Here is a 15,820-nt window from a genome sequence, read left to right as displayed (position 1 = left end):
GATTAACAGTATAAAATTAACCAGTATAAAATTTTGGCAGTGGACCAGGGTTCTTCCTCAAGGGGATCTTGCCTCTCCTTCATTCAAGGGGTTCTGGGTCTGTAAACTGTTTTAAGTCTAGGAGGGGCCACGACTCTCTGTTTTGATGAAAGTTAGTCTTCTGTTCACTCAACCTAAAATTCTTCTGATTCTACACACCAAGTAAGAATTTAATAGACTGTTTCTTTTCTAGGGACACATGATCATCTAGCCAGTGCCACAGGTCTCCGCAAGTCAAACTATTCTGGTTACTTCTTTGACCTTACTGTTCATTACGGTAACCACATCCACCTTGTCTTTGGTGATTAAGTGCCACCACTTGGCTCCTGACACCCTTGGATCTAATTATGTATTCCTATTGCATTTACAGATGTCACCTCAGTGGCAGCGGTTTTCATTGTAATCTCTGACCTACAGAAAAGAGCAACTACAGAGATCCTCAAGGATGTTGGGCTTCCCCTTATAAATTTATTTCTCATAGTAGTGGTGAAAGGTATGGACCTTCCTTGGGAGAATGAGCAGATCTTGCATGAAAAATCCACTCAATTATTTCTCTCTCCCTAAGATTTTGGACAGTTCCCTCTGCAGTATACCAAGGCTGTTCTGACATTTCAACTTTATTTAGTGTAGCCTGCCTTTTGGTCCATGTTTCAGCCAACTGAACAAAGAACAATTAGAGTCCTTTCTAACTCCTCAAGCTAAAAAGCTGAATCCAGAATCTGTACTTAGAAAGCCTATAGCAATAAATTTGGCCCGATCTAACTTTACTTACCTTCTACGCTTATCCTATACCCTTAGTGTCTATTCCCACATATATTACCTAGATTTCTGTCTATACAAATTGGAAAAATAATGTTTTTTTTATGTGTGGTGAACCTCCTTATGAGTCATACTTTGTACTTCATCCTTTGGGAACTGGTGGGACTTGAGTCCTTTCAGGTCTAGAAGCAAAGAAGGATGGTGGAGGTAGGTCCTGAAGAGAATCAGCAGCACCTTGCAAGGCAAATACCTCAGGGGAGGCCATTAAAGATTCTTTAGGTTAAGCAGGGTCAGTTTCCTCAGACAGGAGTGAAGGGCTGCTTATACTGGCAAAGAAGACTCAGCAAAATTTAGAGGTTTCTTGTCCCCAGCTTCACTAAGATCTTCCCCTATTTCCTCATTCCAATTTTTAGAATCCAATTCCTTCCCGATCAATGGCCTCAATTTAACAGAAGACACCCTGTGAGGTTGGGGATTCAGTTTGCATTGTAATTCAGCCCCTCACAGAATGAGAGTCTTTGAGTTTGAATTTCAGAAATCTCAGCCCTGCAGCTAAAGGAAATAAAGGTTTCTTTCACAACAGACATGGACGCTTTCAGGTCATTTATGTGGCACTTGAACTGAGAGTTGGAAGCCCTAAGCTCAGCCTCTATTTCCTCACTTTGTCTAGGACAGTTAGGAGCAACCAGTCAAACCATTATTTCCTTAGTTTGACTAAAATGTTCTAAATTACCAAATACATGGTGGCCTAGAAACTTGCCTTTTGTAAGTATTTGATTAGAAGTATCCAATGACAATATTTTGTGTATCTCTATAGCCACATTATGCCATGAACTACCAGGGCCCTCTTTACCACAGGAAATAGTCATTAGTTCCTTTAAATCTAATAAATTTAGAGAACTAACTTCTGCAATCCCTCCAGAAACACAGTATTGGTTTTGGTTTGCTATTTTCCAGAAAACCCACAGCCAATTCAGAAAATTCATCAAGATTATGTTCCTACAGAGAAACATTTATTGCAAGGAATTGGCTATGTGATTATAGGGGCTAAGGAGACAAGTCCAAAATCTGCAGGCTATCAGGAAGGGCAAACTGGAAACTCTCAGGCAAGAGTTGATGCTGCAGTCAGGCAGAATTTCTTCTTCCTCATGGAGTTCTGCTCTTGAGGCCTTTAATTGATTGGGTCAGGCCCACCTGGATTATCAAAGATAATCTCCTTTATATGAAGTCAACTGATTGTAGATGTTAATTACATCTACAACACCCATTTTAGTGACTGATTGAATAACTGGATGCTAAAAAACCAAACCAAACCAGTTGCCATCAAGTTGATTCAGACTCATGGCAACCTCACGTGTTTCAAGTAGAACTGCACTCCATAGGGTTTTCAATGGCTGTGATCTTTCAGAAGTAGATTTCCAGGCCTTTCTTCTGTGATGCCTCTGGGTAGATTTGAACTGCCAAGCGCTTAGCCATTTGTACTACCCAGGGTCTCCTAACTGGATACTATTGCTGTTGTTATTAGCTGCTGTTCAGTCAGCCCCAGATTCATGGCAATCCCACATACAACAGGAAGGGACCATTGTGATCCATAGCGTTTCCATTGGCTGATTTTCAGAAATAGAGCACCAGGTCTTTCTTACTAATCTTCTTAGTGTGGAAGCTGCACTGAAATCTGGTTATCATTGCAGCAGTACGTTGGCAGGGAACTGCCAGAAACTCAAGCCGGATTCAGAAGAGGATGTGGGATGAGGAATACCATTGCTGATGTCAGATGGATCTTGGCTGAAAGCAGAAAATAACAGAAAGATGTTTACCTGTGTTTTATTGACTATGAAAGGCTTTCAACTATGTGGATCATAACAAATTATGGGTAACATTGTGAAGAATGGGAATCCCAGAACATTTAATTGTGCTCACGAGGAACCTGTACAGAGACCAAGAGGCAGTCATTCGAACAGAACACGGGAATACTGCTGGCAAGAATGTAAAATGGTGCAACCACTATGGACAACAGCTTGGCAATTCTTCAAAAATGTAAGCATCTAGTTACCACACAATGAAGTGATTCCACTCCTACATACATATCCAAGACAAACGAAAACATGTTAACATAAAAGCTTGTACATGAATGTTCATAGCAGCATTATTCATAATAGCCAAAAAGTAGAAACAACCCAAGTGCCCATCAACTGATGAATGGATAAACAAAATGTGGCACTATATGTCCATATAATGAAATATTATTCAGCCATAAAAAGGAATAAAGTGATGACACATGCCACAACATGAATGACCCTTCAAAACATTATGTTAAGCAAAAGAAGCCAGACATAAAAGCCCACATAGTGTATGATTCCATTTGTATGAAAATGGTTAGGTGTTTCTCTTTCTTTGAGCATGAGAAGAATAGGCAAAACCATAGAGACAGGAAGTAGATTAGTGGTTGCCGGGGAGTGGGGGAGGGCAAGCGGAATTTACTGCTAATAGGTATAAGGTTCTTCTTGAGGTGATGGAAATATTCTGGAATTGGATAGTGATGACGGCTGTGCAACACTATTAATATTCTAAAAACCACTGAATTGTATACCATGAAATTATTAAAACGGTGAAATTTACCTCAGTTTTTAAAAAATAATAATAGCCATGCATAACTAGTTCGTTAAGCAAATCAAACTTTTGGTAAAATCAAAATGCAACTTTTTGTTGTTGTTGTTGTATCCTGCCCTTTAGAATCTCTTCCAAATCCCAAATTACCTGCATTTATGCTTGGTGGGACGCAGGGGGCCCAAATGACCCTTGAGTTGTAGACCCTACACGCCTGTGGAGAGAGTCTGGGTGACCAGCTAATTTCTGTGTGAGCAGTGATGCAGCCAGATTCTAACATGAGATGTTGGGTGGGAGTAGAGAGGTTGGGGGTGGATCAAGCCAGCAAGCCACTGGGTGATGGGAAGAGGAGGAAGTAGTGAAGACTTTCCCAGATTTGGGGGAGGAGAAAGAGAAGCACCATTTCTGCTTCAAGACGCATGTGAAGAGGTGTAGATTCAGGTGAGTTCCTTTGCTTACATTTTCCTCTGCTTTTAAAAGCCTCTACCAGGAGTTTGTTTACCAGGAGTTCTTAAACTTTGGTGGGCATCAGAACTACCTGGATAGCTAGGAAAATAAGATTTCTAGGCCCCACTTCCAAAGGTGCTGATTCAGTAGATCTGGGGTGGGGGTCCAAGAAGCTGCGTTTCTGACAAGCTCCAAGTGGTCTGATGCGGCTGGTCTGTGAACCACACTTCCGGTAGAAGTAACCTATAGAATGTTCGTTTGTTTTTTCCTTTTTTACCACTGAAGAAGTGGAGGGATTACTTGGTTACAGACCTTTGTGTAGGCCTTGGTATTATTAACTATTGTATGATTTAGAAGAGTGTCTCTCAGTCCAAATTACATTGTGAGTCAGAAAGCTAAATTCACTCCCTGAGAGTTGAGGTGGGCCGTGGAGTTGGGGAAGAAGAGAATGACAGGAAAAAGGGAGCCAAATCCCTGGTATGTAACTCAGAGATGTCTGGAGTTGAGTGCCATCCTTCTTTGTATCCTCAGGGCCTTTCCAGGCCCAAAACTTGAATGTCTCTGAAATTTTGAGTAAATTATTGAGTAAGAAACAGAAAACTGGGTAAGTTTTTGTAGATGTCCCATATTCCTTTTATTTCTGGTTTTCTGAGAGTTTATATCATGAACAGGTATTGAACTTTACCATGCTTTTTTTGCATTTATTGAAAAGGTCACTGGTTTTCCTTTTATTCCATTAATACGGTGATTTAAATTTATGTTTGACTATTAAACCAACCTCACATTTCAGGAATAAACACACTTGGTTGTGATTTATTATTCTGTTTATATATATTGATGGATTTAATTTTAAAGATTTTGTGTCTGTGTTGGTAAGGATTATTGGTCTGTAGTTTTCTTTTATTTCAATGTTTTTGTCTGATTTTGGTAACAGGATTTTGCTGGCCTCATAAAACAAGTTGGAAGGCAATCTATTCTCTATTTCAGAAATAGTTTGTAGACTTGGTATTATTTTCTCATTAAATATTTGACAGAATTCACTAGAAAAGTCATCATCAGGCTCTGGAGTTTTCTTTGTGGAAAGGTTTGCTACAGTTAGTTTCTATGATAATTATAAGACTATTCAGATTTTTGTGTCATCTCATGTCAATTTTAGTAGGTTAAATTTTTAAAGAAATTTGTTCATTTCACTTAAGTTGTTGAATTTGTTAACATAAAATTGAACATACTATTTGTCATTCTTTTAATGTCCATAAGATCTGCAGTAATAACCCTTCTTTCATACATATTGGCAACTTGTACTTTTCTCTTTTTGTTTTCAATCTGTCAATCCAACTAGCTAGCTAGGGCTTTAGCTTTTTCTTTCTTTTTTTTAATTTCCAAGGGACCAATTTTATTGTTGTTCATATTCTATCTTGTTCATTCCCTATTTTGTTAATTTCTGCTTTTATCTTTATTATTTCCTTCCTTCTACTTACCTTGAGTTTAATTTGCTTTTGCTTTTCTAGCTTTTTCTGGGTCGTTGATTTTAGAAATTTCTTCATTCTAATGTAAACATTTAAAGCTACAGACTTCTCTCTATGCACTGCTTTAGTTAAAAAAAAAAAAAATTTTTTAACTGCTTTAGTTACAGTCCACTAATTCTGATACGTTGTATTTTCATTATTGCTCAGTTCAATACGTTTTATCATTTCCCCTGTGATTTCTTCTTTGACTCATAAAGCCTTTCAGAGTATGTTGTTTTATGTCCGAATTACTAGGAATTTTTTAGATATCTTAATTGTTATTGATTTCTAATTCCATTTTGGTCAGAGAACATAGTCTATGTAATTTTGATCTTCTTAAATTTATTAAGACTTCTTTTATAATCCAGAATATGGTCTATCCCTTGTGGATATTCCATTTGTATTTGAAAAGGACACATACTCTGCAGTTTTCAGGAGTGATGTCGGTTACATGAAGTTGGTCCATGGTTTTGTCCAGATCTTCTATGACTTTATGGGTTTTTTTTTTGTCCAGTTGTTTTATCAACTACTCAGAAAGGGTGTTAAAATCTCTAGCTATGATTCTGGATGTGTCCATTTCTCCCTTTAATTTTGCTAGTTGTTGCTTCATGTATTTTGAATCTCTGTTACTAGGTACATATAGATTTATGGTTGTTATGTCTCCTTGATGAATTGACTCCTATAATGACCCTCTTTAATTCGAGTTCTCAGGTAATATGTTTTCCATCCATTTACTTTCAAACTATCTGTGTCTTTATGTTTAAAATATGTCTCCTGTAGACAGCATATAGTTGGGTCTTACTTTCTTTTACCATTCTGACAATCTTTGTCTTTCAGTATCATTTAATGTAATTATTGACATGATTGGATTCAGATCTACTGTTTTACTACCCGCTATGTTTGTCTTCTTTTGATTTTTGTACCTGTTTCTCCTTTCCTGCCTTCTTTTCAACTATTTGAATTGAATTCCATTTTAATTATCCATTGACTTTTTAGCTATACTTTTTTGCATTATTTTTCAGTCACTGATCCAGATTATAATAAAATCTTAACCTTTTTATAGTTAACTTGGAGTAAATATTGTATTGCTTCACATAAAATGTAGAAATTGTACAACCATATTAGTCTATTTAACCACCCCCAATCCTTTACGTTATAGTTGTCACGTGTATTATATTTATGTGTTATAAATCCCATAATACAATTTTATAATTTTTGCTTTAAAATATCTAGATATTTTAAAGAAATTTAAAATAACAATATTTTCTATTTATTTCCTTTTTTACATTTCCAGTGCTCTTTTGTCCTTCCTAAAGATTTGAGTTTCCATCTGGTATTATTTCTCTTCAGTTGAACTTCTATGAGCCCTTCTTACAGTGCACCTCTAAAAAAACCAAAAACTAAACCTGTTGCCATCAAGTTGATTCCGACTCATAGTGACTCTATAGGACAGAGTAGAACTTCCCCATACGGTTTCCAAGGCTGTAATCTTTACAAAAGCAGACTTCCACATCTTTCTCCTGTGGAGCAGCTGGTGGGTTCAAACCACTGATCTTTCAGTTACCAGCTGCGTGCTTAATCGCTGTGTTTCCAAGGCTCCTTTAGTACTTTTACTAGTGGTAAATTCTCTTAGTTTTCTCTGAGAATGCTTTTATTTTGCCTTCCTTCTTGAAGCATGTTTTAAAATTATAGGTTGACAGCTATTTTCTTTGTGCACATTAAAGAGGTGCTCCACTGTCCTTTGGCCTCCATCGTTTCTGAGGAAAAGTTGATTATCTTTTGAATCACTTTCCTCCTTTATATAATGTGTCATTTCCCGCCCCCCACTTATCTAGGCTTGGATAAGAAGAATAATAAAAAGATATAAAATTTACCCTATTTTATGTAATCAAGTGAACCTGTGTCTCCAGAGATCAAAACGAAGGCTATTTGAAAACATATGTATGGTTGCTTTATTTTGTATTCTTTTGATTCCTAGAGAGGATGCAAGTTTTTGTATGTTTATTGTCCACTTGCGTTTCTTATTTTTTAAAGGAACGCTAAGTTCCCTGATACAATTCTGCCATCAGGATTTCTGCACTTTATGGAAGGAAGGAAAGGAGGGTTGGAATGAAGGAAAATGAAAGAAAGGAAGGGAGGCAATTGGCTCTGGAGCTCTGTGTTTGGTTAGCCAAATCTTTGTCAATCCTGACTCCCAATCTGAGTTTCTCCTGTCCAGTCCCCTTCTACCCCCTTTTTTCCCCCCACAGGCATTATTCCCCAAAATATGCCTGTACTTCTACCTCGTGTTCTTGTACTTCTACCTCCGTCCCAATAACTTCTTCCCAGAAGACCCAACTGACATAGCTTCCCTTTGCATTTGCCATAGCCTACCAGGCCTAGGAAACCCTGGTGGCGCAGTGGTTAAGCGCCACGGCTGCTAACCAAGGGGTCGGCAGTTCAAATCCGCCAGGTGCTCCTTGGAAACTCTATGGTGCAGTTCTACTCTGTCCTATAGGGTTGCTATGAGTTGGAATTGACTTGATGGCAGTGGGTTTACCAGGCCTAGTAAGGAGCCCTGGTGGTGCAGTGGTTAAGTGCTTGGCTGCTAACTGAAAGGTCAGCAATTCAAACTTACCAGCAGCTCTGTGGGAGAAAGATGTGGTAGTCTGCTTCCATAAAGATTTACAGCTTTGGAACCATTCCCGAAGACAACTCATCAGACATGGAAGGGACTGGACAATGGGTTGCAGAGAGATGCTGATGAAGAGTGAGCTACTTGTATCGGGTGGACACTTGAGACTGTGTTGGCGTCTCCTGTCTGGAGGGGAGATGGGAGGGTAGAGAGGGTTAGAAACTGGCAAAACGGTCACGAAAGGAGAAACTGGAGGGAGGGAGCGGGCTGACTCATTAGGGGGAGAGTAAATGGGAGTATGTAGTAAGGTGTATATAGGCTTATGTGTGAGAGACTGACTTGATTTGTAAACTTTCACTTAAAGCACAATAAAAATTATCAAAAAAAATTTTTTTTACAGCTTTGGAAACCCTATGAAGGAGTTCTGCTCTGTCCTATGGGTTGCTAATCAACTTGACGGCCACAGGTTTGGTTTTGATTTTTTGACCTGGCCTAGTGTGACCTGGCTTGTGCCTACCTCTGCAAAGTCACTTCGTTTCATGGCTTTCCAGTGTTATTTATGGGCCAACCAAAGTACTCCCCAAATTCAGTATCCCAACCTCCTTCCAGACTCATCATCCTTGGCATTAGCAGTATCTGCTGTCTGAAATGCTCTCCCCCCAAACCATGCTTGGGTTCCTTCTCATCATTCAGGTCATAAATCAGTATCCTTTCTCAGAAAGGCCTTCCCTGACCATCCTAGCTGGCATAGTTCTACCTAGTCATTCTCCATCACATTCCTTTGTTTACTCTTTACTGCTTGGATTTCTTTTGTTTGTATGTTTATTTCTTGTTTACCCTCTCCCTCCACCAGTGAAATATAGGCTCTGTGAGAGTAGAGGCCTTGCCTGTCTCATTCATGCCAGCATTCTCAGTACCTAGAATGGTGCCCGGTATAGTAAATGCTCACTAGATACTGAATAAATGAAGGAATGACTCTGAAATCATTAGCCCTATTTTATAAGGTGCAGAAAGGTTCAATGGCTAGGCCAAGAGCACAGTAATGGGGCCCAAATTTTATCTAGGTATCTGAATCCGGATTCATTGCTCTCTCACCGACTCCTTCTGGGAGATTGGTGTAGTTTAGTGCTGCTCAAATGACAGTCCACAATAAGGAAAGGAGCTTTGTGACAGAATGTAGATCAATGCAGCCCTTCCTTCATCAAGAAATCTGGCTATGAAAAAGAAAAAAAAAAGCCAGCAAAACTAAACAGTATGCTTAGTGACTTTATGTTATGACACAAGTTTCTAATCTTGTCACAAACAGTTCACCAACTGGCAGCTGACCCATAGACCACACTTTTTTTGTAATATGAGTCCTACTGATCTCTAGCCTAATCACGTGTCTTTAAACTCCATGTCTCTGTCTTTCAGATGCTCCCAGCGTCCTTGCCACCTGGTCCAGATGGAGTCCTCAGGCATCACAGAGTTCACCACCCCCTTCGATTATGAGTCCATAAGCTTTCTGTGTGAGAGCAAGACCTTTGTCTTTGCTACCCTCACTACCACCATCCTATACTGCCTGGTGTTCCTCCTGAGTCTTGTGGGCAATGGCCTGGTGTTGTGGGTCCTGGTGAAGTATGAGAGCCTGGAGTCTCTCACCAATGTCTTTATCCTCAACCTGTGCCTCTCAGACCTGGTTTTCTCGTGCCTGTTGCCTGTGTGGATTTCGGCGTACTACTGGGGCTGGGTGCTGGGAGACTTCCTCTGCAAGCTTCTCAATTTGCTCTTCTCCGTCAGCCTCTATAGTAGCATCATCTTCCTGACCATCATGACCATCCACCGCTACCTGTCTGTGGTGAGCCCGCTCTCAACCCTGCGCGTCCACACCCTTCGTTGTCGTGTGCTGGTGACTACAGCCATATGGGCAGCCAGCATCTTGTCTTCCATCCCCGATGCCATCTCCCACCACGTGATCTCTGGGCACTGTGATTATTCAGAACTCAAATGGTTCCTAGTCTCAGTTTACCAGCACAACATCTTCTTTCTGCTCTCCTTGGGGATTATCCTGTTCTGCTATGTGGAGATTCTCAGAACCTTGCTGTGCTCACGATCCAAACGGCACCACAGGACGGTCAGGCTCATCTTCACCATCGTGGTGGCATACTTCCTCAGCTGGGCTCCGTACAACCTGATTTTGTTTCTGAAGACACTGTGGCGTCTTGGGATCATCCAGAGCTGCGAGGTCAGTCAGCAGCTGGAGTATGCTGTGCACATCTGTGGCAAGGTTGCTTTCTCCCACTGCTGCTTCAACCCAGTGCTGTATGTCTTTGTCGGGATCAAGTTCCGCAGGCACCTCAAAAGTCTGCTTCGGCGGTTCTGGCTCTGCAGGCAGCAGGCGCCCAGCTCTTCCCCTACCCCACACTCCCAAGGGGCCTTCAACTATGAGGGTGCCTCTTTCTATTGAAAGTGAGTTTGGTGGTATAGGCAAGACGGACAGTGGACCTGGAGTGGGAGTAAGGAGAAGTGAGGCAGGAAGGAGTACTGTAGAAGAGCACAACAGTGGGGATGCTGCCACTGCAGAGGTGAGGGTGAAAGAAATACTTTATACAAGCAAGTCCTACATATCCCCTCATCTGAGGAAAAGTGGCTTCCCAGCTGGGAATTTTATATTGCTATCCAGAAAAACATTTCTTGGATTCTGAGTTCATCACTCATTCCTTCATTGATTCACTCACTTAGACATGGATTTCTTATCATTGGTTGGTTCAGAAGGTACTAAAACACGGAAGGATTCCCAGAAAGGGGCATCTTTCAAGGCTTTATGAAGGGCTGAAGGTCAGAGTGTATGATAATTATGCCAATGCAATTTGCTGGCAAGATGGTCTCTCCCTTCCCTCACCGAAGGATTGTCCCAACTGATCAGTTCACTGTGGAGGCGGCTGGCTCTGTATTCTTCAGTGACTGCTGGATGGAACTGTCTGCAGAACAAAAGTCACCACACTCTCCAAGAGCCACAGTCACAACAAAATCTGGCTCCTAAAAACCCACCACTAGATTAGAGACATGTTCTATACGGTAGCTCAAGTTCCTGGCACATATTCAAAATATTCAATAAATATTTTATTGAAGGAATAAATATAATAAGTGCTACCCTCTGCACTAAACATTTGTTTGTAGGATACAACGATAAGTGAGATGAGCTCCCACCCTCAAGGTGCCAACAGTCCAAGTTTGAAGGTCCATATATGTAAATACCCACCTCGGTGAGGTCTTGTACGTTGGAGATTCCTCCAACACCTTGTCCTTTCCATGTAGATATTGAGCTGACACTTCATATTCATCACTTTCCGTCGAAAATGTCCTTCTTTTGCTTGGTTGGTGGCACCAGCTTCCCCCTAGCCACTCACCTTTCAAACCTAAGCCATCTTTGAGTCCTGCATCTTCTTTACTTCCACTCCCATGGTCAGGTCCTATTGGCTCTGCCTGCCAGTGTCTCTGAGTTATTCCTGCCATTCCACACCTACAGCTTCATCCTTGAATCAGGGCCTCACTTCTGCAATCTCCTTGCTGTCCCTCTCTTTTCCCACCAGGCTGTCCTCTGCACTGACACCAGGCTGCTTCAAAACCTTGAGTAGCTCTTCACTGCATACAAATAAAGTCCAAATACTTTGGCAAGGATTTCAAACCCTCTGCAATCTAGTGCCAACTAACCTTTCCACCCTTATTCTGAGCTAAGTATCCCTCCCCTAAGAACCTTGGGATCCAGACATAAAATACCATTGGCTCCTTTGCAGGCACCTTTTTCCCCAATCTTCTGCCTCTGAGCCTTTCTCATACTTCTCCCCAGTCTACAAGCCCCAGATGAAAGACCAGCTCCTCCAGGAAGCTCTCCCTGACCTGCAAATCTAAAAAACTCTATGACTTTCCAGGGCACTCTTTTTGTCCCCCTCTAATATGTTGGTATTTGTCATGCTTCACCTTGCATTGTAGTTATATACCTGCATGTCTTATCTCCCTGCCTCATCAGACTGCAAGCCAATTGAGTATAGGAGCCTGGGTTTGATCCCTGTCAAGCATGGATCCTGGGGTTCTATTACTGTGTGCTGAGTGTGATCAAAGAATCCCAGCCATCCTTATACTTCCAATTTATGCTTTTAGAGAACCTTGTTGTGGGGCATATTTTGCCTTCCTTGCCCAGGCTGCTTCTCTATGGATACTGACCTTTCTTCCCTAGTCTATACTCTCAGAGTATGCTGCTTATGCCTGTCTGTGGCAATGACTATGCTTGACCTTCCATTCTAGTTAGTGATACACGTGCCTCCCTCTTACACAGGCATATAGGTTCACACCTATGGTTGTAGATATATAAGCCACCCTCTAAACTTTGTGATAATGGACTCAAACATACCAATGGTCATGGAGATGGCACAAGACTGAGCAACGTTTCATTCTGTTATACGTAAGCTTGCTATGAGTTGGAACTGACTAGACAGCAATTAACAGCAACAAGAAAACTTTGCCATTCCATACATACCTGGGCCGAATCTATGAACCTTATTCAGCTCTGGAGTGGATCCCTTGGAAAAGCTTCCCAGGTGATTCTGATATGCATTCCACTTGGAATTACTGCAACTGGCTGCAACTTTTTGAAAATGGGAACTTCAGAGTCTTCCACAGTCCCTTGAAGAGGACTTTGCATGTAGTAGGCACTCAGTAGTTGCTTGTTGAATAAAGTAGCTACTAATTTAGTACTCAGCTGAAAACTTTACATAAACATAAATTATAAAATGCTTTATATTTTCCCCTTTGGTTCCAGCTGCAGCTTCAAAGATCTATTTGCCATTGGGTGGCCAGCCTTAGAGAAGTTTAGCTTGGCCAGGGAGGAACAAGGACCTAGTTTTAAAAATGAATCCAGTAGCACCTGCTGGAGAGGAGCGGGCTGTGCACCAGGGAAGGGATAAAGTTCTTGTGGACTTGCTAACCAATAGGACAGCCATTCATTCATCTCTGATAAAAGAAATGGCAAATGGAAGGAGATAATGAGATAGTTTGTGGGTTCAGAGGTAGGCCTATGGGCCTTTTGTCAAACTAATTATTCAGCACCTCTTCAAAGTGATATTATTAAAGTATTTATTCAACATTTAATTAGAGAACAGACTGAGCCCAGAGAGCAGGAAAGCAGAAGACACCCACTCACACACCCACTTGGCCAAACCAAAGTACCACAGAGTTTGAATGCACCCTTCTTAGAAGGCAGGTTTGGGGTTATGTGGCGTAGTGGTTGGAAACCCTGGTGGCACAATGGTTAAGTGCTATGGCTGCTAACCAAAAAGTCAGCAGTTCAAATCCGCCAGGCGCTCCTTGGAAACTCTATGGGGCAGTTCTACTTTGTCCTATAGGGTCGCTATGAGTCGGAATCGACTTGACGGCAGTGGGTTTGGTTTTTGGTTTTACCACCACAAAGCTTGTTCCTTGAAAGGCTGACTCCACCCTCTCTTCATCCCATCCCATTCCTTCCCATCCCAAAATGCTTATCCAAGTATTTATTGCAACACATACAGCCACCTCCCTGGAGCGTTTTATTAAATACAATCATGTCCATTTCTTTACATTTCTAGCCATGTTTTGGTATCCCCAAAGACTAGCTCTAGGACAATCCTTAATCAGGAGTCTTCTCCTAATCTAGATCCTTAAGAATCCAAGGAAAGAGGCACAAAGGAAGAGAAGTATGGATGGGAAGACCGAGGGAGTGTTCAGGAGACTGCTGAAAATGAGCAGCCAGAGAGCTGCACATGAGTGGCCAAACTCTGCAAGACATTCTTTGACCACAACACTTGCTGGCCACAAACCTCCTGCCCTTCCCTTCCCATGACCCACTAAAACTACTGTTCGACTTCAGCTGGACCCTTCCAGGCCAGTCCCATCATCCAGTCAAAAACAAGTGCCTTGGCAGGGCTACAGACCTCTTGCCACTTCTGGAACGTAAAAAAATCCACAGCATTTCCACCGCCTGGCTCCCTCAGATAAAATCAGGAAGAAAGGACCTCGCTGATCTCTGCACAGGAGCATGTCTCCCAGTTCAGGAATCCCCAGACCTCTGGTGGCCCCAGCTAGACTGGAAGTTCCTCAGGGCACAAATCCAGTGTTTCGCGTTTCTAGAAACTCCTTCAGTACCCAGAAATGTTTGTGGTTAGTTGAGTGAGTGAACACAAGACTTTTTTTTTTTTTCTGTTCTATTTTCTCTTTTCACACTTGCCTACATTACATCTTCTGGTCAACACCAGGTACCCACCCAGTAGGCTTCCCAAGAACCTCGTCTCTAGGATCCCCCAGCCCTAACATCTCCTGGTTCATTTGGAGTTAATCTTTGCTGAATTCCTGAAAGCTCTCATTTGTAAAATCTGCCTATGATGGGACAAAGAGGCCTGGAGTATGGAAAGTCCAATAGAACAGATCCCCAAAGTAAACTAAAAAGGGTCATGAGATTGGAGCCCTGGACTTATACCCCAAGTCTAAGCTCTTTTACTTAGCCACTGTGTTCTTGGGGGAGTCCCTGGATTGTGCAAATGGTTAACAAGCTCAGCTGCTAACTGAAAGGTTGGAGGTTCAAGGCCACCCAGAGGTACCTCAGAAGAAAGATCTGGAGATCTACTTCCAAATAATCAGCCATTGAAAACCTTCTGGAGCACAGCTCTACTCTGACACACATGGGGTTGCCCTGAGTTGGAATCGACTTGATGGCAACTGGTTTTGGTGACCTGGGCTTCAGTTTCCTCATCCATAAAACTGCAGAGATGCCAATAATCCAACAACACAGACTCTACTCATATGATGGGGTATGTGTGAGATCATGTATATAAAAATACTTATTTTAAACCATTCAGGCTCAGACAAATATGAATTACTGACATAATCATCTCATAAAAACAGAGAGCCTCGCTTTATTTTATGCACAAATTAAAGATCAGCATGTATCGATTTACCTCTGACTTGTTATGCTCCCTCATTTCTACCCTAGAGCATTATAATTCCTAATCTCTATTTATGGGGTATCTGGGTTAGGACTTGGGGTAAAGGAAAAGATACAGAAGGGGGATTGGAGAAAAAAGTCTGTGTGGCTCAAGATGATGGGAAACTGGCTCGATTAAAATCTTAGGCAAAATTGCCCAGGAGGCTAAGACTGTCTTAGTGCTCCATGGCTCCGTTTTCTGTCCTCCATCTCTTCCCTGACCTGATATGCAAGTCTTCTGTGTTTTTTCTGTCTTCTGACCCATTTGTGTCTGAAAAAGGACCTTCCAGAAATATAGCCCTCCAACTGGAAGGAATACTACTGCTTCCTGGCGGGAATTTCAGGCATCCTGAAGGGAGGTACTTTGGAATTTAAGGGGAAAGTTTGGGAAGGGGAAGAACGGTTATCCTAACTCCTCATCAAGTTACGCTGACTGTAGAGCTCTCTTCTCCACTTTGGGGCTAGCTCAGATTTTAGGTGTGGGGTTGTCGCAACCTCCTAATACACCCCCACTGGCCCCTTCACAAAAAGAAGTTTGGCCAGAGGAACCAAAGGAGGCCAAGGTTAGCCCAGTTCCTTGACTTTGACAATTTCAGAAAATCAGTTTTGAACATCTCTCATGCTTAAAGGAAGAAATGGGCATACGATGGGCATAAGGAATTGGGTGATTGTAGGTGATCGTGGGGGATGAGACAGGAGTGCAGACATCCAGGTGGTCCCTTGGTCACATTTGTGGAGTGCTTCTCTGTGCAAGGGCAGTACAAAGCCCAGGTTGGGGCGGGGGGGGAGCGTGGTGGGAGGAGACCACAAACATGAATGAGGCTCATTTTCATGTTGGCCGCCCTCTGGTTATTCTCA

The 15,820-nt window shown here is 41.9% G+C and overlaps 1 protein-coding gene and 1 long non-coding RNA gene across 3 annotated transcripts; both read left to right on the top strand.

Annotated features, from left to right (window-relative positions):
- Positions 1 to 266: 266 nt before the first annotated feature.
- Positions 267 to 2,735, top strand: LOC126064429 (uncharacterized). The gene is made up of 3 exons (XR_007514513.1): positions 267 to 316; positions 410 to 532; positions 2,490 to 2,735. It is a non-coding gene; the product is annotated as an uncharacterized LOC126064429 (long non-coding RNA).
- Positions 2,736 to 3,829: 1,094 nt separating this feature from the next.
- XCR1 (X-C motif chemokine receptor 1) lies at positions 3,830 to 11,879 on the top strand. 2 transcript variants are annotated; one of them, XM_049862518.1, is made up of 3 exons: positions 3,830 to 3,846; positions 8,372 to 8,437; positions 9,385 to 11,879. In XM_049862518.1, the coding sequence occupies exons 2-3, from the start codon at positions 8,385 to 8,387 to the stop codon at positions 10,415 to 10,417; spliced, it is 1,086 nt and encodes a 361-aa protein (XP_049718475.1). In that variant the 5' UTR covers positions 3,830 to 3,846; positions 8,372 to 8,384; the 3' UTR covers positions 10,418 to 11,879. The 2 variants fall into 2 exon arrangements, with proteins under 2 accessions (XP_049718475.1, XP_049718476.1); XM_049862519.1 differs by lacking the exons at positions 3,830 to 3,846; positions 8,372 to 8,437 and adding an exon at positions 4,333 to 4,456.
- Positions 11,880 to 15,820: the final 3,941 nt, after the last annotated feature.

The sequence above is a fragment of the Elephas maximus genome, chromosome 20 (assembly GCF_024166365.1).
Source record: "Elephas maximus indicus isolate mEleMax1 chromosome 20, mEleMax1 primary haplotype, whole genome shotgun sequence".
Classification (NCBI taxonomy): domain Eukaryota; kingdom Metazoa; phylum Chordata; class Mammalia; order Proboscidea; family Elephantidae; genus Elephas; species Elephas maximus.
This window is presented reverse-complemented; position numbering and strand designations above follow the sequence as displayed.